This window comes from Pleuronectes platessa, chromosome 10 (assembly GCF_947347685.1).
Source record: "Pleuronectes platessa chromosome 10, fPlePla1.1, whole genome shotgun sequence".
Classification (NCBI taxonomy): domain Eukaryota; kingdom Metazoa; phylum Chordata; class Actinopteri; order Pleuronectiformes; family Pleuronectidae; genus Pleuronectes; species Pleuronectes platessa.
Window position 1 is genome coordinate 15086386 of NC_070635.1, and position 25096 is coordinate 15111481.

At 42.6% G+C, this 25096-nt stretch overlaps 5 protein-coding genes across 5 annotated transcripts; 1 reads left to right on the top strand and 4 right to left on the bottom strand.

Moving 5' to 3' along the window:
- Positions 1-200: 200 nt before the first annotated feature.
- Positions 201-4388, bottom strand: gpn2 (GPN-loop GTPase 2). Its single transcript, XM_053432472.1, has 6 exons — positions 4317-4388; positions 3516-4022; positions 3217-3373; positions 2606-2766; positions 764-894; positions 201-551 (listed from the first exon to the last, which is right to left on the bottom strand). Exons 2-6 carry the CDS (start codon positions 3933-3935, stop codon positions 479-481), a joined length of 942 nt encoding a protein of 313 aa, XP_053288447.1. The 5' UTR covers positions 3936-4022; positions 4317-4388; the 3' UTR covers positions 201-478.
- A 428-nt stretch (positions 4389-4816) lies between these two features.
- Positions 4817-8157, bottom strand: gpatch3 (G patch domain containing 3). The gene is made up of 7 exons (XM_053432559.1): positions 7748-8157; positions 6125-6612; positions 5822-5996; positions 5621-5680; positions 5391-5512; positions 5173-5300; positions 4817-5081 (listed from the first exon to the last, which is right to left on the bottom strand). The coding sequence occupies exons 1-7, from the start codon at positions 8142-8144 to the stop codon at positions 4898-4900; spliced, it is 1554 nt and encodes a 517-aa protein (XP_053288534.1). The 5' UTR covers positions 8145-8157; the 3' UTR covers positions 4817-4897.
- Positions 8158-13051: 4894 nt separating this feature from the next.
- nr0b2a (nuclear receptor subfamily 0, group B, member 2a) lies at positions 13052-14366 on the top strand. The gene is made up of 2 exons (XM_053433016.1): positions 13052-13662; positions 13769-14366. The coding sequence occupies exons 1-2, from the start codon at positions 13128-13130 to the stop codon at positions 14005-14007; spliced, it is 774 nt and encodes a 257-aa protein (XP_053288991.1). The 5' UTR covers positions 13052-13127; the 3' UTR covers positions 14008-14366.
- Positions 14367-16365: 1999 nt separating this feature from the next.
- kdf1a (keratinocyte differentiation factor 1a) lies at positions 16366-21484 on the bottom strand. Its single transcript, XM_053432619.1, has 4 exons — positions 21142-21484; positions 19699-20753; positions 19230-19304; positions 16366-17198 (listed from the first exon to the last, which is right to left on the bottom strand). The coding sequence occupies exons 2-4, from the start codon at positions 20732-20734 to the stop codon at positions 17122-17124; spliced, it is 1188 nt and encodes a 395-aa protein (XP_053288594.1). The 5' UTR covers positions 20735-20753; positions 21142-21484; the 3' UTR covers positions 16366-17121.
- Positions 21485-23468: 1984 nt separating this feature from the next.
- Positions 23469-24962, bottom strand: LOC128449292 (trophoblast glycoprotein). The gene is made up of 2 exons (XM_053432368.1): positions 24641-24962; positions 23469-24432 (listed from the first exon to the last, which is right to left on the bottom strand). The coding sequence occupies exons 1-2, from the start codon at positions 24898-24900 to the stop codon at positions 23469-23471; spliced, it is 1224 nt and encodes a 407-aa protein (XP_053288343.1). The 5' UTR covers positions 24901-24962.
- Positions 24963-25096: the final 134 nt, after the last annotated feature.

Genomic DNA, 25096 nt, shown 5'->3' on the forward strand with positions numbered 1-25096 from the left:
AATTCATGTCCTTACATTTGTTGCACTCACTTTGTAAATGAATATCACCATATAGACCTGCTCCACTCGCCCTGCTTACCATTTGAAATAGACCTGCAAGTCCTTAAACATATCAAACCCTGAATATCTAATGTACTCTTAGAAAGGAAGCGAAAACATTGCTTTTATATTTGATATATATATATAAACGAGCAAGAATCTATTGAAAATGTCCTTTATTGTTGTTCACAAACAGAGCAGTACAGAAAAACAATTAATCAAGTTGATAAGTAAAGCAAAGTTGAGTATTTACTCCCTTTCAGGCATTCTGTGTGATCTTTTATGATAGTGTGGTGCAACCTTAAGGCAGTCACAGCCCAAAATGTAGTTCCACAGCCCTGGAAGAGAGGCTAGATGAGATGGGTGTTGCCAAGACTCCTCCGGTATATCTGTGCCGTAAAGCCGACCAGTCATGTCCTTTAAATTGGGCTTTATCGACTTACAGCTGCATCATTTCCTCCTCCACAGTCTTTCCACTAGTTTCAACATACCTCTCCTGCACCCCGAGAGTACTGGAGGTCAACGGTTAAGGAAAACATGACAAGATAACACAATTTAAAATATATATTGTCAGACTGTAAGGTTACTATTAACTTAGTTCATCCTCAGTTAGCAGAAACATCAGGAGTATTCAGTTCTATTCAAACGCCTCCTGTGAATGTTAGGGTTTGATTTTAAAGCAGATGAGTCACAGTGAGTCACCGCAGTGATTAGGAAAGGATACGAGTCGAACTGGAAGTCAGCCCCCACAGCAGCTGACATCATGGCCTGCAGATTCCTCTCCTCCAGGTCTCCAAAGCAGTAGCCGTTGGCCTTGTCCACTGCTCGTAAGACCTGAATCATGCTCTCTCTGTCCTGGACACAGAAAACAGAAGCATGTTATTCCGGAGGGTTTTTCCCTGTAGAAATCTACTGGAAATACCCACTGACGCAATATTTAGTAAAAAACTCTCACTGAAACCTTGCTCATGTGCTTTTTGCTTCTGATTTCTATGTAAAGGATATAGAAGTAAAGCGATCATAATTCTGCATAGTAACTGATGTGTTGCCGCTGCACTAAGGCACATTCGTCTAAAAGATTTGGAAAATGTTGTGGTCATGCAACTTTTTCTTAAAGATTTTACTTGTATGGCCCATATTCACAAAGTAGAGTCATAGGGCTTAACAAGGTGCAACATCCGCTGTCCTTAACCCTCAACAAGAGTAAGAAAAAAACTACAACCCCCATCCCTCCCCCAATTGAAAGGGAGATGTAGAAACCTCAGAGAGAACCACATGTGAGGGATCCCTCTCTCAGGACCGACAGAAGTACAATAAATGCTGCATTTAGCTGAACACATAAACAAAATTAATATATTAACAACACTAGAAGGGACAGTTTTTAACATAATAGTGTAAAATATACATAAAGAATATTGTCTGATAGAAATGAAGGGAGCAGCAATGACAGTTGAAATGGAGGAGCTATTGCCAGTAATCTTAGAATATGGGAGTAGGCAAATTTAATGTATTTTGACCACCTGAACTCTAATCTTCAGCGTTTAGCATCTTGTCTCTCAAGGTCAAAAATGTTGCTCTTTAAATTTGCAGTGTTAACCGCCAGCGGTAACCAAGGTAACTAGTGGCTGCTTAACTTAGCAGGAGTAGAAGACATGATGAGGAAATGCATCAAGGCTGCATTTTCCAAGTGCCAACCTGCCATTTGAATAAATTACTAGTCCCATATGCAGTGATGGTGCATCCAGCAGTCTAGACTCGTGTCTCTGGACCAGCACAGGATCCTATCAGTCTCCATAAAGAAATAATGTAAGAAGACGCAGACAGTCCGCTCCCTTTCACCAGTCCAATCCATCTGCAGGAACTGATCCAGTCTTCAGTTTGAAAAGCTAAGAGACTCGTGATTATGACTGATATGGTGATGAAATCTTTTGAAATATTTGCTGCTACATCTGCTTTTATGACATAAGTTTCCTAAATTAGTGAAAAAAATATCATACTCTGAGAAAGCACTTACAATCTGTCAGCTATTTTAGCTTTTTTTTACTTCTAGATGCAGAAACTGAGCATTCAAAGCATGAGTCAGTGCAATGTTGGCTAAAGCTGGTCAGGCTCTGTGATAAAAAAAAAAAATGTATTTCACTCAAAGCAGAAGTTTAACAAGGTGATCACTAAGCAATACCACATTTTAATCAGATAGTCAGGCTTGTGTTTATGTGTCAAGACATAGCTGAAGCACGTATATACAATCTGCTGTAAATGAGGTCAATCACATACCTGTAATAACTATATAACTACATGATTCTATTGCATTAGTTTTATTTCTATAAGGTCAGAAGGCATCTGTACTTCTCTGAGTCTTTTTTTTTCAATCAGGAAATCCCCTGTGGATTCTACATAATTGTTCAATCTACTTAATTAACTTTATTTACTGAACCACAGATGGCAAATCAGTGGGCTTGTAGCAATATTAGTTCAGCCTGCAGTAGGAAATGTTTGGATCCAGAGTAACTGTGGGTCCTTTTATTTCAATATATTACAATAAAGGTTTCCAAAGCAGCCCTCATACCTGGACATTCAGAGGCACGAAGGAGACGAGGCCGTAGTCTTCTATGACCTCTGCCAACTTTAGATTTAGACGATGGAATTTTTTAAAGAAGGGATCTGCAGCCAGGTGATCGAGGAGATAAGACAGATCCATGACCTCTGTGTAGAAGTCAAGGTTGAAGGCTGCACAAGGATACACAAAACAAAAACTAAATATTACCACAGTACATAACATTATGTTTGAACCTTAAAATATTCATAAGTTAATCAGTAAATCAACTTGAATGGTACTCAGTAGACTGCACACCACAGCCAAGGCCCAACAGTCTCCTTAAATACAATCAGGCTGCACCAAATAAAATTTTACTTTCACACTGGATATCAGTCCCCTAAATGTGTTGGATTTTTCAGGAACCATGAAAGATTTGGTCAAAATGTCAAGGAACACCCTATATTGCAATGATAAAGAAAGAGACTAATGCCCAAATTTATTGTGTTCTTTCTTGGCCTTTGTCCCATCCTTCCCCCAGGCTTTGTGGAAATCTGTTCAGTAGTTCTTGTGTAATCGTGGTGACAAACAAACCAACCAAATAGACTGAGCTGAAACCAATTATAAACGCCCTAAGCTCTTACCCAGTTTGCCGTACTGCTCAATCAAGTCCATCTTGGAGAGGATGTTGACGTGGGGAAGCTCCACGTGCAGCATGGTGGACAGGGAGGTGCACAGCACAGAGATGAACTTGGCTGGGTCAGCGCAGTAGTGCGAGTCCACGATGTGCACTGATGTCAGCTGGAGGAAGGTACAATGTGGGAGAGAACAACAAAAGAAGAAATACGGTTCACAATAAGCACCTGTATAACAATCGAATACACAAAGCATCATTTTAAGCCTCAGCAGATCCATCTCGTCCCTGCCTGCATCTGAAGCTCACCCTGAAGTTCCACTTGGCCAGCTGTGAGAAGATATTCTTCACCGAGGTCTGGTGGGTGTAGAGCTCCACCTGTCCAGGACAGTCAAACAGGAAGTAGCAGTCACCGTGTGCCTTCAGCTTGTTCTCCAACCAGTCCAGATTTGCTTCCACATACTCCATACAGTAGAGGAGCCCCCCGTTGGGGCCGAGCTTCAATTCTTCCATCACATCGTCCAGAGTGACCAGCTCGGAGATATTCACACCACAGGTATATGGAAGCCCATCGTTGGCAGGGTCCATATTCACCACCACCACCTTACGTCCCAGGGAAGTCATGAACTCCTGCATCCCTCGGCAGTAGGTGGTTTTACCCGAGCCCGGAGGTCCGATGACCACCTGGCCGAACCGCAGAGAGTGGGCGGCTCCAGGTTGACTGGACATGGTTCCGGTATCAAGTGGACTGGATCTCGCAGGGGTTCACATCAGAGAGGGGACCAGGATGTAGACGAGCATCCAGCTCACTGTTATCTGCGAAAGTCACATCAGGCAGTGGCATAAAACAACTGTAAAATTACTACGGGTTAATTCTAACCTTTATTCACCTGGATATCCACCGAAGAGTCAATAAATCTCAATAAAGTTTGTTGACACACTCAAGAAAGTTCACATAAAGGAAGTTAGCTGCGTAATGCATGTTAGCATTAATGAAATATCTGCGTGCTACTAAATAAAACGGAAACAACAGCTAACAACAATTTCTTTACATTTTTATAATCTCACTTCTGTGAATTTAATAAATACTGATGAGTAATGTTCACGTACCGCCGTTTTGTTTGCATGCGCACACGCTCGCTAGCCCATAGATTCGCTTAAGCTGAAGCACATCCGGGTTACGTTACCAAAATAAAAGCATAATTTTCTTATTTTAATACGGAGCACAATAATAAAAGATTTGGGTGATTGAACTTAATTCAATATTAAAACCTTGTACTTTTTATGTACTTAATATAGTATATACATTTCCATACAAGTTTGAAGCACTATCATAATTTGTTTCCCTCAATGTAAAATTAGGTGGCTATGTCAACTAACTTGAGTTAAATCTTAGTTTTACTGTTTTTGTGGCACATGCTGTATTGATGGGTGTTTGCTTCTCTTAATCTGATTTTAACACTTGTTTTGACTTCAATTATTCACGTCTTTATTTTTGATGTATTGTAATGTATGCTTGGGTATTTCGAAACGTGCAGTGAAATAAAATGTTTGTTATTAGATTAAATAATAATATAAATAGTAACCAGACTCAGCACAAGTTAGACAAATTAATTGAAACAAGTTTTAATATCAAAGGCAAACAAATTCATAATAAAATACATTTATACAAAATAATAATGTATTTAACGTCATTTGCGTGGTCCAATGATGCCACCCGGCTGCCAGCCTCTGTACTTCATACTGGTGTTTGGGTGCCGTCTCAGCAAGGTGTCGCCCCCGTCTATGTCTTTGGGTTTATCATACCGCGTAGTTATATGGAAATCTTTTCTGGCCTTTTTCCCAGAATGTAACAACAATCTCTCTCCGTGATACCTGAAAAATGGAAATATACAAAATCATAAATAAAGCAATGCATTACAACATACCAAAACATGCTAACCAACTTTTTTGTGTCAGCACTCACCCAAAGCCCCTTTTGCAGCTGGGACGTTGGCCCTCACTTTCCAGGGCTTCAGAGATTCCTGTCTGACTGTCCCCCAAGCCTTCACCATCCTTCCAGCCTTGCTTCTCCATCAAACGACGGCCAAAGCCCTACCCAAGGGAAACACAGAAATTAAATATCTCATAGAGACAGTAGAAGAATTACTGGACCAGATTATAGGCAGTGGCGAGCTGACTTACCTTTGTGAACCTCTCAAACTTGCCGATAGACTGACTGGATCCAGAATCATCTTCCAGACCATCCCTCAGCCTATTTTCATACCGCATCCGGACATAGTCACGGGAATCCATGTCACCTCCTTCTGAAAGAGGAAGAGCCGGGCTAAAGTAAATCTGACTCTGCAACAATAACAGTGTTTGGTTCCTTTCTTGATCAAGGTGATAGGAGGTATATAGCAAACGTGACATACCTTGATCATAGTAAACACTCATGTCGACATCCCAGTCGTCTGTTGTTTGTTCGTCAAAATCTAAAAAGACAAAGTGACATAAATGGTAAACAAAAAAATACACTTCATATAATGTAGTGAAAATAAATAAATCATATAAATGTTGATTTGAGTCTGTTTATCTGATCATGTCTAACATGTGATTAGTCTATTTTTGCACACCTCCTTCTTCTTCCTGCCAATACTGAGCGTCGGTGTAGAACACCAGGCCCGATCCGCCCTTTTCCCACTTCAACTCGATCTCCTCCTCAAACAGCCTCTCTTTGCATCGCTCCTGGCTCGTGACATCTTCATGTAAAGCCTCATGTCGTTCCCACTCCTCACAGCGGTCATCATCCTGTAACCAATAAACGGCAAACCTCAGAGAAGGGGATGATGCTGCTGCTGATGACAACTCAGCCAGCCCTACAGTACATCTCTGCATATACAATAAATTACTATTGATGGATATAAACGTATACCCACATCATCTGCATTAGACTGTGTATCTTCCGTCTCTTCCTCCTCCTTCTCTTCCTCTTCCTCCTTCTCCTCTTCCTCCTCCTCCTGCAGCTCATCAGTCTCTGTTGTTTCTGAATCAGCCTCTGGTCTCAAGCGTCGAGCAGCAAAAGTGCCTGGACCAGATATTTGATGTCCAGCAGCTGTGAATATGGTCTCCTCTGTGGCCGGGAGCGTGCGGGTGTTGTGATACTGGAAAGGTACGTTGCCATAACGGCGGTTGGAGCTGGTCTTTGGGAAAACGAGACCCAGCTTCTTGATGAGGCGTGGAGGGAGTCGGCAGGACTGGATGAGTTGGAGGAACACTTTCACCGGTGTGCCCACGTTCCCATTCTGCATCAGAGAGGGTGGGTTCAGCTCGGGCAAGCTCTTGAGGTCAGCCTCTGTAAAACGCTCCGTTAATGAAACACGGTGCCGCTGCTCGTACTTTGTTTTGTAGGGTAATGGCCCATCATCTGAAAGAAGTGAAAAAAATATGATACGGTGATAATTACTTCATAAATACCAAGGCACTTTCAGGATAATAACTTGAGCTCTCGTAGTTTGCAATAGGCTTGATTCATTATTGATCAAGGTGTCCCAAAAACAGAAATCAAAAAGAATAGTCCAAATTATCCTAGCTTGTTGGGATCTCCCCCCCAGTTCTCTCCCGGAACTCCGGCTTCCTTCCACAGTCCAAAGATTGTGCAAGGCTGATTGGGTTAAGGTCAACTGGCGACTCTTAATTGACTCCAAGTTGTGAATGTGAGCGTAATTGGTTGTTTCATCTGCTTTATGTTGGTCCTGTGATACGCTGACGATTTGTCCAGAGTGCACCCCCCTTCTCACCCAATGTTGGCTCCAGCAAACCTCAAATAATAATTGGTGTAGATAATTGATGAAAAGTCCAAACTGTGTTTCCAGGAGTACAATAATTATCGTGTTTGTACGATAATTACGCCCTCTGTACGTTCAACAAGTAATTTCATCATTTAGTAGTTATCATTTTCTGTATAATAATATATAGATAGATCTACGTCTGTATTACATGCTTGTAATGATGAATACTGAACCTATGTTTTTTACACATCACATTTTATGTGACGTCTTTCCAGCCAATAATGATCGGCACACTGGTGGAGGATGTGGTAGACGAGGGCAGCAACTCGGATGAGGATAGGTTAACAATTTGTCAGCAATCAATTGAATGCATATTATATATATATATAGTGATATTATGTTCTTAGATATGACTCATGTACACCAAGTTCTCACCAAAACACAATTATCTTAAGCCTCTGGTAAGATACTTACTAACACTGCCTCATTGTAGGTGAGAATGGACTGATGTACCTGTACACTTGTTCCTTCACATCCCATAATCACATCAGGTTTTACTGCAGGCTACAAGGTGTGATCAAATTGTTTGATTCCTCCAGGTGGGTAAAAGCTCCTGAGTCACAGAACAAGTGTGTAGAATGGACGGAGTGTCTCTTTAGTGAGGCACAACTGAAGAAGGGGACATCTTTGGCAACACGATGGGTCATTTCTTCTTGTTCGTGTTGAGGGTCGAACACAGTCAAGTTTTAAACAATCACACATTCCACCAACCTGTGTCGTGCGTCACTTTGACTCTCTTGATAACACAGCGCCTGGACAGCCACGTCCCCTTCGAGTTGATCCAGTGATTCCCCGCGTACATCTTGACGAACCGGTCGGCGTCTTTGCCTTGAACCGAGACGACGCAACAGCACGACCCCGCCGCCTGCCTCTTCTTCTTCTCCGGGTTGTTTTCACTGAGCTGCTCGGTCTGTGTGGACCCGGAGCCGGAGCTTCCCTCCTCGGGGGTTTCTCTCAGCACCACCGGCCGATGTCGGTAGTGGAAACAATGGAAACCACCGCTTTCTATAAACTGACAGAAATAGTTTCTCAGGTCCGACGAGTGAAAAGCTACAGGAATATTACTGACGGCGAAATACACAGCAGCTGCTCTCTCACAGTCCGCCATGATTGTTTATCACCGGGACGTCATACGTCATTAGTGCGACTACAGAACTGACGTCACATCCGCTTCCTGATACTATATTATATTATATTATATTATATTATATTATATTAGATTAGATTAGATTAGATTAGATTAGATTATTTTATATTAGATTATATTAGATTATATTAATAAATTAATTTATTTATCTTTATTTTTCAGCACATTTATTAGCTTTTTAATTATTTGCTTCTATATTTTCCATATTTAGGTTTGTGTCTTTTTTTCATATTTATTACCTTTATGGCACCTGTATAGCTCTATGTATGTATACGCTTCCATTCGTCATGGTTGTTTATTTCTGTGTTTTTTCTCATACATTTCACATAAAAATAACAAACACAGAGGAGTTCCTAATGAAAGACGCACAGATAGATCTTTAAAGAAACTGTATGGTTTTATCTCTCACAACAATATGTCATATCAAGTGTGAAACTATATCCCCGAACAATCAATAAGTAGTTTTTACTATATCTATGTGCACCATTGTTTCTTTGTCTTCTTAATTGAATTATGGCAATCAGACCCAAACAAAAATTCCCCTGATTTCCAAGATATATGCTTGCAGAGATCACAAGCACTGTAAGAGGGATGAGATCTTAAGCTGCTAAAGTTTCTCATATGTCAATGTAGTCTCATACACAGGCCACATCCACAGTGTCAGACCCACACTCAGCTCTCTGACAACACAAATCTAAAAAAAATCGTGGTACAAAAGAGACAAAATGGGATGTACCTATAAGTGGAGGTAGTCCCTTTGTTGGACAATTTCCCAAAACTGAAAACTGACTCATTACACTTGATAGATCATTAACAGTGGGATATCCTGCAGCTTTGATCACAGTCAAAGTTAAATGGAGAAACAAAACTGCAAGACTCAAATGAAATAAAAAACACTCAGACTCAGTTTTAAATCCATTGTAAAACAAAACAAGAGAAAGCTCTTTATTCTCACTGACCATGACAAGACCATCATTTTTTTAAACTGTATTTTTCATTATTGAAATCTTTTACATCATGTCTTTCAGAGACACAACCATGATATATTCAGTCAGAGTTCATTGACCCAGCAGCAGCGAGGTCTTTAGCCTTCACCTCAGCTTTTATCATAGTGTTTTGATAGTAATAGGCTGTAAAACTAGAGTCGGGTGTCTGGACCCTGACATCACTTTACAAACCATATTAAACACTTACTGTGCATTAGTGACAGCCCTTCTGTCATGTGTGGAAAATGAAAGAAATTGTGATGAAAGCAGCTCGACTTTACATTTTTAATTAGTTTAATGTTATTTTTATATTTATAATCAAATTTGACCAGTGCTTGTAAAGTAATGAAAGATAAAAACTATTCAGAGCTCTTCTGAAATGTAAGAAAATTTTATTTAAAAACATTTAAAAATGTCTAGACCTACTGTATCTTATCACTTCCAAGTTACATGGGAAATTTTCCAGCACAGACAGATTACAAAAAAAAATCAGTATTTACCCTGGAAGAGATGAGATCTTTTAAAACATCTACCAAAAGTCAGTGTTGTTGGTCATTGCTTTGAAGCTTTTGGCCTTAATATACTAAGATACAGCTTCACAATTAAACTGTATGGTTGATTTATTTGTAGTACCAATACAATAACACTATATACATACATACATACAAACATACACACATAGTATACCTTAGATTTTGGAAAATAAAAGTTATTTTACTAAATCATTATTTCAGTTTTAACAAAAAACAATTCTAATTTCTCAACTACCTCAGTGTCTCTTAACACAAAGCAGAAAACAATCTGCAACTGAAAACCTGTGATAGTAAAATATTAGGGGATATCTAACTTAAGTTTAACAAAATAACACTAAAAGTCTGACCAAGCAATGATTCCACCTGGTTGTACACTACTTGATAGATCTGGGTACACTTTGCTGCAGATATCTTTTGGTTATAACCCTGAGAGTACATGTGTTCAGGTTCATCTCAGTTGTGCTTCGAGAGGTACTGTAGGGACAAAGTAAAGAAAAAAATCCTGAAAACCTGACAGAGAAAATTATTTTAATTGGATTGTTTAGAAATGTGAGCTCAACAATCTGGGTCTGCTTTACTGCCTAGGAGTTTTCTGTTATTGTCCTTGTAAGTTTACAAGATGTACATATAACTTTTCACATAACTTTTATAGTAAACCTAACAGAGGTACATATAAACATTTGATATGACTTCCAACAGTTTTTCCTCCTCTGTAATTTAATGATTTTTTTTTCTGCCCCCTCGAGGATTGAAATGAACCCGCGGTAATAACTATCCCCTTTGGGTCAATGACCCAGTGAAAAATGAACCTGGGCTGTATTAGCATGAGGTCAAGGTCAACCGGTTAAACGGTCACACCGAGATTTCAATGACCTGGGGAAACAAAAAAAACATACAGGAAAAAACCAAAGTCAATATTTGGTGGGAAAGCTGACAAGAAAAGCAAACTATGCTTCAGGGGATGGGACGGATGTGTTATCCAGTGATTGTCCAAAACATATATTTCACACGGCGTTGACTTTGCTATACTATAACAGCCAAATACCGTAAGATATTTTTAGAGTTTATATGTGTTTTAATAATGATAACAGCAGGTGCCTGCCATTACATCATACTTCATCAGAGCCGGACCGCTTTTGATTCCTTGAGCACAGAAAAAACAACAGTTGCTCCACTTCTGGAATGAAGGCCATTTTATTTTTACTGTCTTGGCGGAGATAAGCGTCTGTCCTCCGTGTCCGTCTCTGCCTGCTCCTAACCTCTATAAACACACACCTTATCACAAGCATTTACAACTGTCAGCCCGCTTCATGATGTCCGAGGGCGGCCGAGTGCATTATAGGTCACTCCACAGAGAGTACCACATTCTCAAAGATAAGAATGCATTGTTTTATTCAAGGCTGTGGTCCACATTTGATTGAGCTCCTGTAATTATGGATGTGTCACATCTCCCATGAATAATAAATCCGGGTGTATCATGGTCAGATCACCCCAGGAGGGAACATGAGGCTGGGAGACATATACTGGAGTAACCTGCGAAAGAATGAGTAAAGGGAATGACGGAGTAAAACAAACATTCGGTGACTGGCGCTGCCAGTTTTGTCTGGCATGTAATCTCTTTATTGCAGTCATTCACCGCAGGGACTGACCTTGACTCCACTGTTCTGTGGTTCACATCTTCCTCTGCAGCTTCTTGGCTTGTGCAGCTTTCAAAGTAAAGAGCATGATGTGGTATAAATAGTCACCTGTCACTATACAATGTGATAAATGTCTTTGTAGGTTCATAGAGTTAAATGTACACATTATAGGAGTGTGTAGTGGAATGTGTGCTGTATGTTTATTTGTGACAACAATTAAGTCATCTGCTTATCAGTCTCAAACCTCAGTGCCAGGCACAGAGGCGATCATAAATTAGGATAAACTCACTTAAATGACACGAGCAGGACATTGCACCACCTGTTACAGACGCCATAAACTGAAGTCCCCTGGATTCTCTGGTTTCAGATTTTGTCCTCAAGACCAAAGTAAAAAAAAGTGAAACAAATCTGGACTCCACATCACTGTAACCTGATGCATATAATATTCAGTTTTTTTTAACCATGCAGCAAATGTATTACAACTTATCACTGAAATGTGGAAATTCAGCAGTTATATCAAGCTGCACCAAATTTCACACACTCATAGATATCAGTTTCCTGCATTTTCTCATCAACATTTAGTTATGGGCAATTTGGGAAAACGTAAAAAAAAGAGAAAAATTATCCCAGGATCTTCCCCTTCATCCAGAAATTGTAATTTGTTTTGTCCTCACCGAGGTCCCCCACTTCCACCAAGCTTCATGGAAATCTGTTCAGCAGCAAATAAACCAACCAACAGTTAAACAGACGGGGGGGGGGGGGGGGGGGAGAAAGACATGATCTCTTGGCATCGGTAAAAAATATAAAAGCCCACAAGCACCTGTAAAATGGAACGTGCACTACAGCAGGACACGGGTCATTATAATTTATGCAGGCTTGAGATGATGAACCTCTCTACTGCTAATTAATAAAATCATAAAAAGTTGTAAAGATTCATGTCAATCCCTGTTTATAGCAACATGACCATAAGTATCCACTTCCTGACGAAGTATTTCAATATTTACAGATAAGAACTTTCTATATCGGTCCACCGTTCAAGGAAAGTGGAAACTATCCAAGACGTGATCCATCGAACATTTTGAATCCCTGTTACCAATGAATTTGGAGGATCGGGATCAAAGTGGGGCTGGGATGAGGTTTTGAGATTGTGACAGAACAGTGAATACTGAATTTAAGAAGAAAAAAAAAAAGTTATAAATTTTCCTTTTACTTACTGTTACATGGGTTTTAACCACATCATTTCATGAATAACAAAAGCATGTAAATGAAAAGAGGTTGTGTTGAGCACTGTCACAACAACCTTCAACCACAATTATCTTTTCATGATTGCCAGTGCTGCTGTGGGATTACAGTAAGAAAAAGAGGAGTTAACTGACAGGTCAATGCCCCGCTCTCCGCTCTGGCCTCTTTCCAGCTCTCCAGGTGTGAGCTGGCAGAGTGCAGGGACACAGCGAGGGGCTGATTACCTCTGCAGTCCTTGGTGGCTTGGTACTGCCTGGGTTAATGACACCGGTAACAAGATAAGGCCCAGCCCTATTGATATCCAGGCGTTACTCCACCAGCTCCCCTTCATTGAGAAAATCTTATCGGTTTCCCAGGGTTATTCCATTAGTCACCTGGCAGAGAACACGGTTGTTTTTCACTGAGGCTATATTGACAAGTCAAGGTCCACGGAGCAGGGTGGGTGGGTCGTATAAATACACGGACGAGTGGAGGCAGCGGCAGCAGAAGTCACCGGCTCATCCTCTGAGAGGACGCACCTTGAGTAGTATCTCTACGAGCTGTACAATGGATAACGGATGTCATTGCTCGGCCAGCAGCGACAGGCTGTCCAACCCTATCCTCTACAACATCCTGAGTCAGATGGAGAACAGCAAAGCCGTCGACAACAACTTCAACTACAACTCAGTACCTCACAGGTGCAACTGTGAGCTGCGGCGGACTGTGTGCCTGAAAAGGCCTCTGGAGATTTGCAAAGAAGCTTCGGCCGTTCTGGTGAAAACCGTGCACTTCATGAAGAACCTACCCGCTTTCAACCAGCTGCCGCCAAATGACCAGTTCTCACTGCTAAAGAGCTGCTGGGCACCGCTCTTCATCCTGGGTCTGGCCCAGGAGCACGTGGACTTTGAGGTGACGGACACCCCCGCTGACAGTATGCTGAAAAAGATTCTCCTCAACCGCCAGGAGAAGCTGGACACGGACAGAGAGCAGCCCACCATGGCCGGAGTCAGCAAACTCAAGTCCTGCCTAAAAAAGTTTTGGAGTTTGGATTTGAGTCCAAAGGAGTATGCATACCTCAAAGGCACCACGATATTTAACCCAGGTTTGTTTGGTACTAATATTTAAGAAGTTACACAAAAACATTTGAAATTGTCATTCTCAAAATCTACCTTACAAAAGCTCTAACTCCCTGTCTTTCCCACCAACAGATGTACCAGATCTAAAGGCAGCTCTCTTTGTGGAAGGCCTGCAACAGGAGGCCCAGCACGCCCTCAGCGAGGTGGTCCAGCTCATCCAGCCCGGCCAGGAGCGCTTCGCTCGGATCCTCCTCACAGCCTCCCTGCTGCAGAGCATCACGCCTAGCCTCATCACTGAACTCTTCTTCCGGCCCGTGATAGGCCAGGCCAACCTGCTGGAGCTGCTGGTCGACATGCTCTTCTGCAGATAGAAGAGCGGGAACCGTCCAGGAGGGGGGGGAGTTCCTCACAGAGTGAATGCTGAACCTTTCTATTGACCAAACTCAGCAGCGGTTCCCTCATGAAAGTCTGACAGAAAAGCACTTGTGATAAAGACGATATGGATTGACCGAAATCCGAAGCTTGAAACTATGAATTTCTCCCAATGACACTGAAGCTGAGGTCACTTTAGGGCAGTGTGAAAAGACGAAGTAGCTGAAGAGCAAAGATGTGACTTTGCAGACGGGTCATTCACTGTCTCTCATGTTGAAGACTTTCTGTTTTTACGTCACTGTTGTAAATAAGGTTTTCCTGCCTTTACAGAACATTTCTAATAAATATATTTTTCTACACGAACTTAATGGTGAAGTCCTGTCTCAGTGTTTGTCAAAGGAGCCAAACTTGAAACAATATTTGTTTTAAGCACCTGACAATAGCTCTTTGCTTCTGTTTAAACACCTTGTTTGTTGTTACTGACATGTTGTGCAGCCAATCGTTTGTTTAACATTGTTGATTCCTACTGATCAGTACAGTAAACAGGGCGAGTGTGGCTCGGGAGGTAGAGTGGGTCGTCCATTTAAGAGGCCAGACAGTGGTTTGATTTTCATCTCCTCCAGTCCAGATGCCCGAAGTGTCCTTTGGCAAGACACTTAAAGAAAGTGCTTCATAAATGTGTATTAGTGTGAATTGCTCCATGACTTTAACCGTAAAGTGCTTTCATTGTTATATATAGATAAAATCCCTCCCAGCATTATCAATACTGCTGATCCTCTGAGGGTGGCAGGGGGAGCTGGAGCCGATCCCAGCTGACAGTGGGTGAGAGGCGGGGTACACCCTGGACACCAGCGTATCACCGGGTCAACATATATGGACAACAAAGAACCACTCACAATTACTTACTTCCTCGAACTGTGGGAGGAAGTACCCGGAGAAAACCTGAGTAACTCGAGAACATGTAATCTTCAAACAAAAAGACCCAGGCAAACAAAGCAGGGATTCGACCTGGGAACCTTCTACCTGTGAGGAAACACTGCTAAACTCCATTTGCCAAATTCCCATTTAAAAATCCAATCACTTGAACTTTTTGACCACTGATATTGCAGCATTGTAATTTTTAAAGCAGTTTTTTTCTCTAGTTGTACTTAGTCTCCCTCTTGTGGACGTTACTAGTAACCATGTGTTTACTCCCTTTTAGGACGTGACTCTACACACGCACATACACGTGCACGCACACACGCACACACACACAACCATTTACCAAAATGAAAGCCCTACACTAAACAATCAATCACAGTTGGAGAAGCAGTTGACTGCTGAACCGGGTGTCCTAAAAATGTTGGTCTGCTGCTTCAGAAAAAGCTCCAGGCTGTATTTGATACACAAACAAGCCCTCTTGATTCACCTGGCTTGTGGTATGCTCGTTGTGAAACTGTGAGACTTTAAACATGACAACTCATACAGGTAAAACAGGAATGTGCTGGTGGGGGCAGAGAGCCAGTGGAAACGGGGTTACACAGGTTAACTGCGACTCGACGCAAACACAACAGAAGATCTACTATCACAACTTTTCGGTGAAGAACAACACAGACAAACAGCTCATTTTCAGTTTACTGGGTTTTGCTGGTTGGAAATCGTTTTTCTTACAGATGAGTGGGAAAATCTTTTACCTATTATTGTCCAAATCACATTGTGCAACTTGTTCTGTCCTGCAGGAGGTTTTCAGGCGGAAGTTGTGACATTGCTGCACAAAACTTACATATTCCTGCGAATTAGAAAAGCAATCTAAATATAATCCGACTGATAATATGAAAGTGGAGCAATTTACATTTAAGTAAATTACAGTTGTTGTGTTATCGGTGTTAAATATGTGCGTTAGATATTTGGATCAACCACATTAGACCTGTCGTCTGAAGGCTTCCTACTATAAGAGTGAGGTGATCTTGAAGAACACGTTACTGGATTAAAATACAGTTCATTGCATTTGATCCACAGTAAAAGTCTCAATCAGGCTGCTTTTCTGCACTGCTTCTTCCCTCTGCAATAAATGACAAAGACAAACCCCCGGATTTTATTTCCTTTCTGTCAGAACCAGCCAAACGAGTTCCTTCTTTTGCTGAGGGCGGAAAAAGGCAGCCTGGTGCACGAAGTGACCTTGGGGAGAAGCGCTCGACAACAGTAATCCCTGAGATAAAGAAGAAAAGAAGACTTAAGGACCTCTCCTGTGAATCTGACTCGTTGAAATAAGATCATTTATGATAACAAAAGCTGCATCAGCTCTAATTAGACAATGTATAAATAATGTTGCAGCTTGTGTAGAGAGACAAAACAAACAAGGTGACAGAACTACAACATTAAATCAGGAAACCGGTTTAATGTAATGGCTCATTTATATCCACAGGCTGTTTTGAAAGAGTTAATTCTCAAGCATGTTTTTAGATAAACCAGCAACATTATAACCAGTTACCTGTTTTAATGTTGTGGCTGATGGATGTAATTCCTTGACGAATACAGTTGAAAAGGTATAAACAAGCACAGAGATTTTATTTAGTTAAAAACAGCACTTATCTCGAGAATAAAAAAAAGCTATGGCCAAATGCTACACATGGTTTAACAGCCCAGGAAGTAACATGGACTTTAAAAATATTTACATCCCAAAAAAATATGGCTTAACAACTCAGTTTTCAGATCAAAACATGCCTCTAAGGAGTCTAAATGGCAGGAGTCAATAAACCTGCATGTACGGTGCATTGGCAGCGGCTTGCAAAAACAACCACAGGCAAGAATGAGGACGGTTACATTGACTGCTAAGACTGCATGGAGTGTAGTCACGTCTCTTTTTCTGAAAACAGCTCAAAATACTGCGTACTAATACATAAACACTTTGTCTTTCCTTGCATTCAAAAAGAAGTTTCCTCAGTGGCATATTTGCTGGAAAGATTAAACGTCCTTGAATTTTAACGAAACATTAGACCACTAAAAGGAGGAGTTCAACAGCCCAGAAGCTGCTCCGCTCAGTAACAGAATAAATGACAGCAGAGGGGTTCAATTGTCCATCGTGACGCCTACGTCCCCCGACAGCGTAGGTACTTGTTCGTCTGTGCTGCGCCTCAGAGGAGCAGAGGAGCGCCTGAAGAGTTGGTGTCTTCGTGGCAGGGTGAGTAGGCTGTGGTGGTGCTGGAGTACGCTACGGGAGAAAATACAAGTTTTAATGCACTAAAAACAGAAAGAAACCTAGAAGTACTTAAGAGATTTTACTACAGTGATATTAGCATCGGAAAAGCTGCTGATGTTGCAGAAAATCGCCGAGCACGATACGACATGTTTTTTAATTAAATTAGATTCACCAAAATAAAACTGCAATTGCTGTACTGCCACTGGCAAGTACCGCTTTTAGAGAGGTGAAGAAAAAGTTGATGTCCTGAAGTGAAGCGTGAGCGTCATAGAGCGAGCAGCAATTTGGCAACATTTCAAAAATATTTAGTCCAACACGTTAAACGGCAACTTCCTTTTCCAAGGGGTGGCAAACTTGTCGAGTAAATTGTTGTGTTTTCCTCCGATGTATTTGTTTGTGTTGTCTTTCAGATAACCAGATAATCAAAGAAGTAAATTATCTGTATGTTTGTTTTTCAAAGGAATCAACCTGAGCCAGGCCAAACAACAATGTTAGCAATCATCACTTCCAGAATGGCTGGACAAGTGAACAACAAACAAGGAGATGCTCCGCCCAGACGCATTCAACGACACAGAAATCGTTGTGTAAATTCTGCTGCAGAGATCACACGGTTTTGTTTGCAGCACATCTTCACTGGCATTGGCCATTAGCACCAAAAGCTCTCTTGATATCTTCAGCTAGATCTTCTTTGTGTATGGCACCTTCCCTCTCCTTTTTGCATGTGTTGCATGGTAGAAGGGACATCAACACGCCGGCTAACTCACACAGAATCCTCTGATGGCTCTCCTGTTGTGTTTTACTAGGGGGCTGGCAGAAGAAACTGTGGACAATGTCCAGAGCCTCTAAATTCAACATTTGCTTTATCACATACAACCCGTCTAGAGATTATTATCTGGAGTTCAGTGCAGGCCCGAAAGCAGATTTCGAGGAGCAAAAATAGCACCATACAGTACGAAGTATTTCATGCAAACAAGGTGAGGTTTTAAATGTGGAGTTTATTCCAGGAAGTTGACGCATCCTGAGGCCAAGATGTGAAAGTTGTAGAAACACAATGTGGTGTACCCTCATTCAAGGACAGGTAACAGGACACTCCTTCCTTTTAGCAGCCTCTTTGCAGAACAACAACAAAAAAGGAGAGAGAGAGAGAGAGAGAGAGAGAGAGAGAGAGAGAGAGAGAGAGAGAGCCGTATGGTAATCAATCTGTAACCCAAGTTATTTGCTAAAATTACATAACAAACCAGGGGGGACATTATGTGGCATATATTTAATGTGACCTGATCTGCAAGCTTTTAGCAGGCGGTGTGTAGCGTGACCGCTGAGCTGCAGGGAAGAAAGAGGCAGATTTATAGGTTGGTGTAAGGTGGCAGATGAGGGGAGGAGGTAGCTAATGAGCGCAGGATTGTAATATGCAGAGAAAAGGAAAGGAATGCGGGGCTTTCAATGTTTAAAGAGTGGTATGCTACTGGAAAGCAGAGAGCAGGTGAGAAAATGCCTGCAGCTGCAGCAGGTACAATGGATTGCAAGGACTGAGCCTCACATACTGGTTCACTCACAGGTAAGGTGGTAATTATACCTCAGTGACCGTGACAAAATGAAGTGTGTAACTCCGTGAGCCCAATAAACACGATTAAAGGTCCAGTCTGTCAGATTTAGGTGAAAGGGATCTAGTGACAGAAATTGAATATACAATAATGCTAGTGATGTTTCAACAAGTGTGTTTCATCTCAATCATACAAATTGTAGTTTTCTTTACCCTAGATAGCCCTTGTTATTGAAATATAACATCGGGGGGGGGGGGGGACAAACTAAACACCCTTTGAGTTTGTATAACAACTGAGGTCTACAACAGGGTCCCTTTCATGTTTGGAAGGAGAGGATGAGGTGAGAGGTTTTCAGCTGCAAAATGCAACTTCACCACTTTATGTCACTCTAATCCACACGCTGCAACTTTAAGATTCGGATGTGCTTATTTTTCTTCCACTCAAAAAGGAAGATGCAAAAGGTTCTGCGCCTCCGATGTGGGAAACTCCCACATGTACTCACTTTTCCCGCTGTAATGTCTCATCTTCCTCGCCAGCTCGTCCGACGGCGTCTGCTCCGACACCTTCACCTCTGGAACTGCAGCAGGAGACAAAACAAACAGGCGGAATGAAGCAGACGAGGAGCTTCGACAACCTGACATCCTGATTTGATTAATAATCCGTTCATCCTGTCTATTGTGCAACATGCTGGAGGAGACAGCAGGTGCCTGTATCAGCTTGCCTCAGATTAACTGATTGTTATTAGGTCATCAAAATGCCGGGCATATCAGGGTTTAAAAGAACAAGCCAAACAAAAGGAGTTTCAGCAGCGTTCCAACAGACGCCATGAGTCATTAAAGGAAGTCGGGTGAGGTGATCGGAATATCTAGTGGGTTGCAGCCTGGAGGGGGCGAATAGCCAGGGTGTCACATTGTATAACTACTTAAACAGCAGTAATCATTAGTGTTAGCTGGTTTAACTAATATTCTTACAGTCACTGCTAATGAAGGTGTTGGTCATGGTCTCGTTGCCACTGTCAGGGAGAGTCCCGTCGCTCCTCCCATTCGGACGCTGCCCCGTGGACTGGTGGCTCTTGTTCCTCTTGCCCTTGCGCGTGCTGATGCGAATGACCCCGTGCACCAGCTTGCACTCGGCCTCCTGCTCCTCCAGGTTGTAATCCTGGGCGATGCTGTAGATGAGCTCGCTGATCTCGATGGTCTTGCGCGAGAAGGACGAGTCCGAGGTGCACTTGGCCAGCTGGTCGATCTGGTGCAGGGCGTACAGCTCCAGCAGCTTCTTGGTGATGAGCGAGTCAATGTCTGTGCCCGTGTCGCTCAGGTCGTCCAGGTCGTAGTCGTCCCGGGACAACAGGCTGGTGTTGCTGACCGGCCGGTCGCTCTCCCCTCTGCCCGGCGCACGGGTCCGTTTGGGGGCGGCCACCGGATACCTGACCGTCTGGCCTGCGATGCGCACATCCGGGTAGCGGAAGCTGTCACTCGTGGGCAATTTGGAGGCTTTGGTGACTTTGCTGGACTCCAGAGGAATGCCACAGGTGGGGTTGGACACGGCCATGCGATTGGTGGGGTGAGGCTCGCTGCTCATCTTAGGGGGATTGTCTGTGGAGCTCTCGTTAACAGGCAGGCAGGGCTCCCGGCTGCCGTAAAATCCACAGGTCAGCACACAGCAGATAAGAGCCTTGCAGCTGCTCCAGCCCATAGAGGCACAGGAGCCACAGGCATGTCTGGTGGCAGGCGTGTTGTCTGCCGACCCAGGGATAAATCCTATAGTCTCAGAGCCCCGGGCCGTGCCGTTTCGTGCGTGGCCCTTGCTGCGGACGTACTTGTTCTCTGGACACCGGGAGTGGTCGGCGTGGGGCTCGTGCAGATGCTCCCCATGAGGATCCTTGTAGGACTCTTGGCTCTCCCTGGATATCGTCCGGCTCTGCCTGTACTTGTCTGCCTTGGAGCCGGAGCTGTGGTGCTTGTGGTGGCGGGACGCCTGGGGAGCCCCTGTGCTGTGGCCAGGCATGGCTCAGAGTGCCAGGGACCTGGTGAGGGACAGACACGCAGACAGGATGTAGAAATAATAGCCAGATGAAAAGTAAAACTGCCCCTGTTGTTGCCACACAAGTGTTTGCAGCATCAAAGGCACCATAGTATAATGAAAACAGTCTGCATTCATGTAGGAGACACTCAGTCCTAAGTGAAGTAGAGTAAGTTCCCATGTTACCCTCAGAATTTAAATAAAGCAGAATGTAAATAAACCAGACCAGCTGGATTGATTGCTGGCCTGATAATGTTTTGGGCCATTTCGTCGCGCCCTTGGAAGCTTGTTTGGCCTCCAGTGAAATGAGCGGGGGGGGGGGGACTGTTTCACACCGAACCTCCTTCAACTTTTATCCGTTTTTCAATTAACTCACCAGATTGTGAACTTACCGCATAAGAGGAAACAGCGGCGGTCGTCTTTCACTGCAGGCAACTCGTCCAGCGAGCAAACCGCGGAAGTCTCGGGGGAGAAAACTTCCCTGTGCCTCCGTTTCAACAGGAGAAAATCGAAACGTCTCTTTGCCGCCCACAGGTTTTTTCCCCCAGGTGACTCGACTTCCAGCGACTCGCACGTTTCACACACCCGAAGGAGAAGCACCGAACCCGGGCACCGCTCAGACACGCGCGTCCTGTTCTCTCGTGGAAAAGGAGAGTGAAGGAAAAGTCGTGTGGAGCTGAGTCTCCAGTGTTTGTCTCTTACCTGCCGACACAGTTAGTCCCGCGTCATACCTGCTCCCACCCACAGGTGGCGCGTGACGTCACGCGAGGCGGATAAAAGAGCAGAGAAGAAGGAGAGGGATTTCAAAATAAAGAGCTGTTAAAAATATAAGAGTTTATGGCAGTGAGAATATTAATATTTTATTTGAACTTGTGTTATCCATTGGCATTGAAAGGGTTTCTTTATTTTCTCTTTAGGGATTTTTTAAGTCTGCATATTGATGTTGTGTAATCGCTGTTGTGAAGATGAAAAAAAAAAGGTAAAGGGATTTTAAAACAGAAAATAATGGAAAATACAACAGTTTATAACAAAGTGATTTTTTTTATAAATATTGTGGGAATTGTTTCTTTATTTTTTATTTTTTGTATATTTTATTTAGATTTTGCACATTTATGTTGTGTTGTCTCTGTCGTGAGTAATACGGATTTAAAAAAGAAAGAGATTTAAAAACGAAAAATCTATGCTATAACAGCTGGTAAGGAATTGTATATTTAGGGCCCGAGCACTGACAGGCACTGACAGACAGAAAAGCCTATTGAAATTGTAAGGATTATTATTATTATTTTCCAGGCAAATTAATTGGCTTTTTGAGGGCTTTAACATGCTCAAATTCTTATAAAAATTTGCAGAAAGTTAGACAGTGGGGAAAATTTACTTTTTATTTATGTTGTGTTATTTATTTATTTTGTTATTTATTTTTAAAATTTTATATATATATTTTTTTTTATTATTTACCTCCTGCGCAGAAGAGAACTGCGCACATCCTGCATAGAAGCGTACCGCGCACTTCCTGCACAGTAGTGGACTGCGCCGGATTAATTTAATTTATTTTATTTTTTTCAATTTAATTTAATTTAATTTTTGTATTTATTTATTTATTTACAGTTTAAAAATTAAATAATAATATACCTTAATTACCCAATCATAGTACAGATAAATACTTTAAGTTAAGGTTGAGCATATATTACAACCATGCTGTCAATGTGTGTTGTTAATTGTGTGCTAACATCATAAACTTAAGTACTGAACTCACAACAAATGTAATATAGGAGGAAATACTGCTTTTCACGATGTAACAAGTGGCAGCTTTAATAACAGAATGCTGCGCGTGCACACAAACGCGCACACACACACACACACACACACACACACACACACACACACACACACACACACACACACACACAACACACACACACAAACACACACACACACGAGGTGGGTCTGACAGAGGTGCACAGCTGCAGAGCCAGCAGGTGTATTTCCAAATATCTTTCATTCTGCCCTATTTTTCCCTCTATGGAAACACTTAATCACACACTGTGTGGATCGAAATAGCAGGGCCATCTCACCTGGGGAACAAATGAGCGTCTGTGTAGCACAGTGTGGAGCAGGTTCATAAAAGACGTGAACAAGATATTTAAATCAATGTGGTTTTATTTACCATTAATGTAAATACAGGTTTCATATCATACGCTGGCTTCTTCTAATCCTTTGACTATATCTTAAGACAGGACCCACTATGAAGACTATGCAAATTAAAGATACACAGCTAATAGAATATAAGGACTGATATTGTTTATATGAAATCATAGAAAATCTAATAAATACTTATTCTTAAATTTACTGAGTATGTATACAGTTTTTTAGGTCAACATTCTTTTCCATGCTACTCTAGCATCTGCAGTATGTCCAGTTATATAAAGAAATAATAGCAAAAAACACAACACTTAAACACTTACTGAGATGTTTTCTAATGTAATTTCAATGTGGCTTACGTATTATAATCTTATAAAAGTTTTGAAAAACATACAATATTAATGTCATTTTAATGCTGTAGTGCCTCACAAACACAAAGGCACTTTTTGTGGGAGAATTAAGTGTCATAGCTGCATTATGTACAAAGAGATTAAAAGCATAAAACTAATTTTAACATGTTCTGTCCTAAACTATTTATATCTAGATCTAGCTCATATTATGTCAGATCATTTTAGTTTCATTAAGCGACCACAAATACCTTTTCAACCTGCATGTCCGTTGGATCCTGGACAATACACGTGTCACTCGGCAGCTGCTGTGACAGAGCTGATTTTAAATGCCCTTGTGCCCTGCTGCCAGTGTTGTCTGCTGGGAGGTGGCCCAGCCGGGGGTCCGAGTCAATTTCATAGCGGTAGTGGTATCCCTCCAGAACGTCTCTGCAGGCTTCCCTCATTTCGGTGATCCACTTCCTCATACGTTCGCGATTCAGGTAGAGCACAAACAGAAATACCATGCCCACGAGCCCCAGCACCAGCCCCAGGAAAACAAAGGATGTCTGCAGGGTGAGGTCAGCCATCTCCGCCTGGACTGGCACAACACACCCATTGGCCTGGACACTGAGCCCCCGCAGCCGGGTGTTGATCAACGCTCTTGGTGAGGAGCATCTCACAGCGTCCACATCTAGCTGAGCTCTTGATTTGTTCAGCCAGGTGACAAAATCACGGATTTCACAGTAGCAAGTGTAAGGGTTGTTACCGAGAAGGATGCGGATGTTGCCGAGCTTCTCCAGCTCCTGCAGAGAATCAGCCCTGAATGTCATGAAGGAGTTCTTTGTGAGGTCCAGCAGCTCTAGGTGGTTCATGCCGGAGAAGGTCCCACTGTAGACGGCCACCAGGGAGTTGTTCGCAAGGAAGAGCTGCTGCAGGTTGGGGAGATGAGAGAACATCCCCGGGGGCACCAGGGCGAGGTGGTTCCCGGAGAGGTCAAGGCGGAGGAGCCCCCTGAGGCCACCCCAGCGAAGGGCCGTGGTGAGGTCCATCAGGGCGGTGAAGTTGTAGAGCGAGCGGCTCAGGTTGAGCTCCTGAAGGGGACTGCCGGGTATGCTGAGGGCCTCGGGATGGATGAGAGCCAGCTGGTTCCCACTGAGGTCCAGGAAACGAAGGTTGACCAGGGCAGAGAAGCTGTGGGACTCCATCTCTTTAATCCTGTGAAGACGACTAACACTGTAACATCTGCAACATTTAATATCATCCTCACACTTCCAGTCACCTTGCTGTCAACGCAAATAAAAGCCTCATCGGCACAGACATGGACACTTTATTTATCAAATGCACTTCGACAAAGTTAAAGACATATTGTCCAAATATGGCTGAATAAACAGGAATGAAACAGACAGATCACTGTCATTCTCACCTATTTTTGCTTAAAATAATGTTGGTGACATTCGGCATCTCTGTAAAGGAGTCAGGTGCAATCTGCTGAATGTTATTCCCTGTGATAAAGACAGTCCTCGTGTATCCTGGAATACTTTGTGGCACCGAGAGCAGATCCTTTGAAACGCATTTAACCGTGCGAGTGACAGCAAAACACTCGCAGCCGAAGGGACACTCCAAGCACTGGTACGGTGCACAAAGCAGAATTCCCCAAAACGCACGTAGGGCAAAAGTACACATCTCAAAAAAATAAGTTATTAAATCAAACAGAACACAAATATGTTAACTACAGCAGAGAAAAAAACTTGGTTGCATGTAAAGCAAATTCAAAAAATTGGATCGTAAGCTCTAGCTCCCACAAAGTAATCAAATACTGCAGAGGCGGCAAACACTGCTCGCTCCAGCATCAGTCCCTTCCTCATCTGCTCCACTGTGG

Bases quoted from the DNA above. Each gene is read 5' to 3' on its own strand.
- kdf1a (XM_053432619.1), bottom strand. From the start codon at position 20,734: ATGCCTGGCCACAGCACAGGGGCTCCCCAGGCGTCCCGCCACCACAAG. The intron at 19,305-19,698 runs GTAAGAATATTA...CTCCTGCTGCAG, and splicing joins CACCTTCATTAGCAGTGACT to TTCCAGAGGTGAAGGTGTCG. The intron at 17,199-19,229 runs GTGAGTACATGT...TTTCTCCCGTAG, and splicing joins GAGACATTACAGCGGGAAAA to CGTACTCCAGCACCACCACA.
- LOC128449292 (XM_053432368.1), bottom strand. From the start codon at position 24,900: ATGTGTACTTTTGCCCTACGTGCGTTTTGGGGAATTCTGCTTTGTGCA. The intron at 24,433-24,640 runs GTGAGAATGACA...TCGTCTTCACAG, and splicing joins ATTATTTTAAGCAAAAATAG to GATTAAAGAGATGGAGTCCC.
- nr0b2a (XM_053433016.1), top strand. From the start codon at position 13,128: ATGGATAACGGATGTCATTGCTCGGCCAGCAGCGACAGGCTGTCCAAC. The intron at 13,663-13,768 runs GTTTGTTTGGTA...TCCCACCAACAG, and splicing joins CACCACGATATTTAACCCAG to ATGTACCAGATCTAAAGGCA.
- gpatch3 (XM_053432559.1), bottom strand. From the start codon at position 8,144: ATGGCGGACTGTGAGAGAGCAGCTGCTGTGTATTTCGCCGTCAGTAAT. The intron at 5,681-5,821 runs GTGTGCAAAAAT...TTGTCTTTTTAG, and splicing joins TTGGCAGGAAGAAGAAGGAG to ATTTTGACGAACAAACAACA. The intron at 5,513-5,620 runs GTATGTCACGTT...TTCCTCTTTCAG, and splicing joins GAGTGTTTACTATGATCAAG to AAGGAGGTGACATGGATTCC.
- gpn2 (XM_053432472.1), bottom strand. From the start codon at position 3,935: ATGTCCAGTCAACCTGGAGCCGCCCACTCTCTGCGGTTCGGCCAGGTG. The intron at 2,767-3,216 runs GTAAGAGCTTAG...ATCCTTGTGCAG, and splicing joins TGAGCAGTACGGCAAACTGG to CCTTCAACCTTGACTTCTAC. The intron at 552-763 runs GTATCCTTTCCT...GTTGACCTCCAG, and splicing joins GCTGACTTCCAGTTCGACTC to TACTCTCGGGGTGCAGGAGA.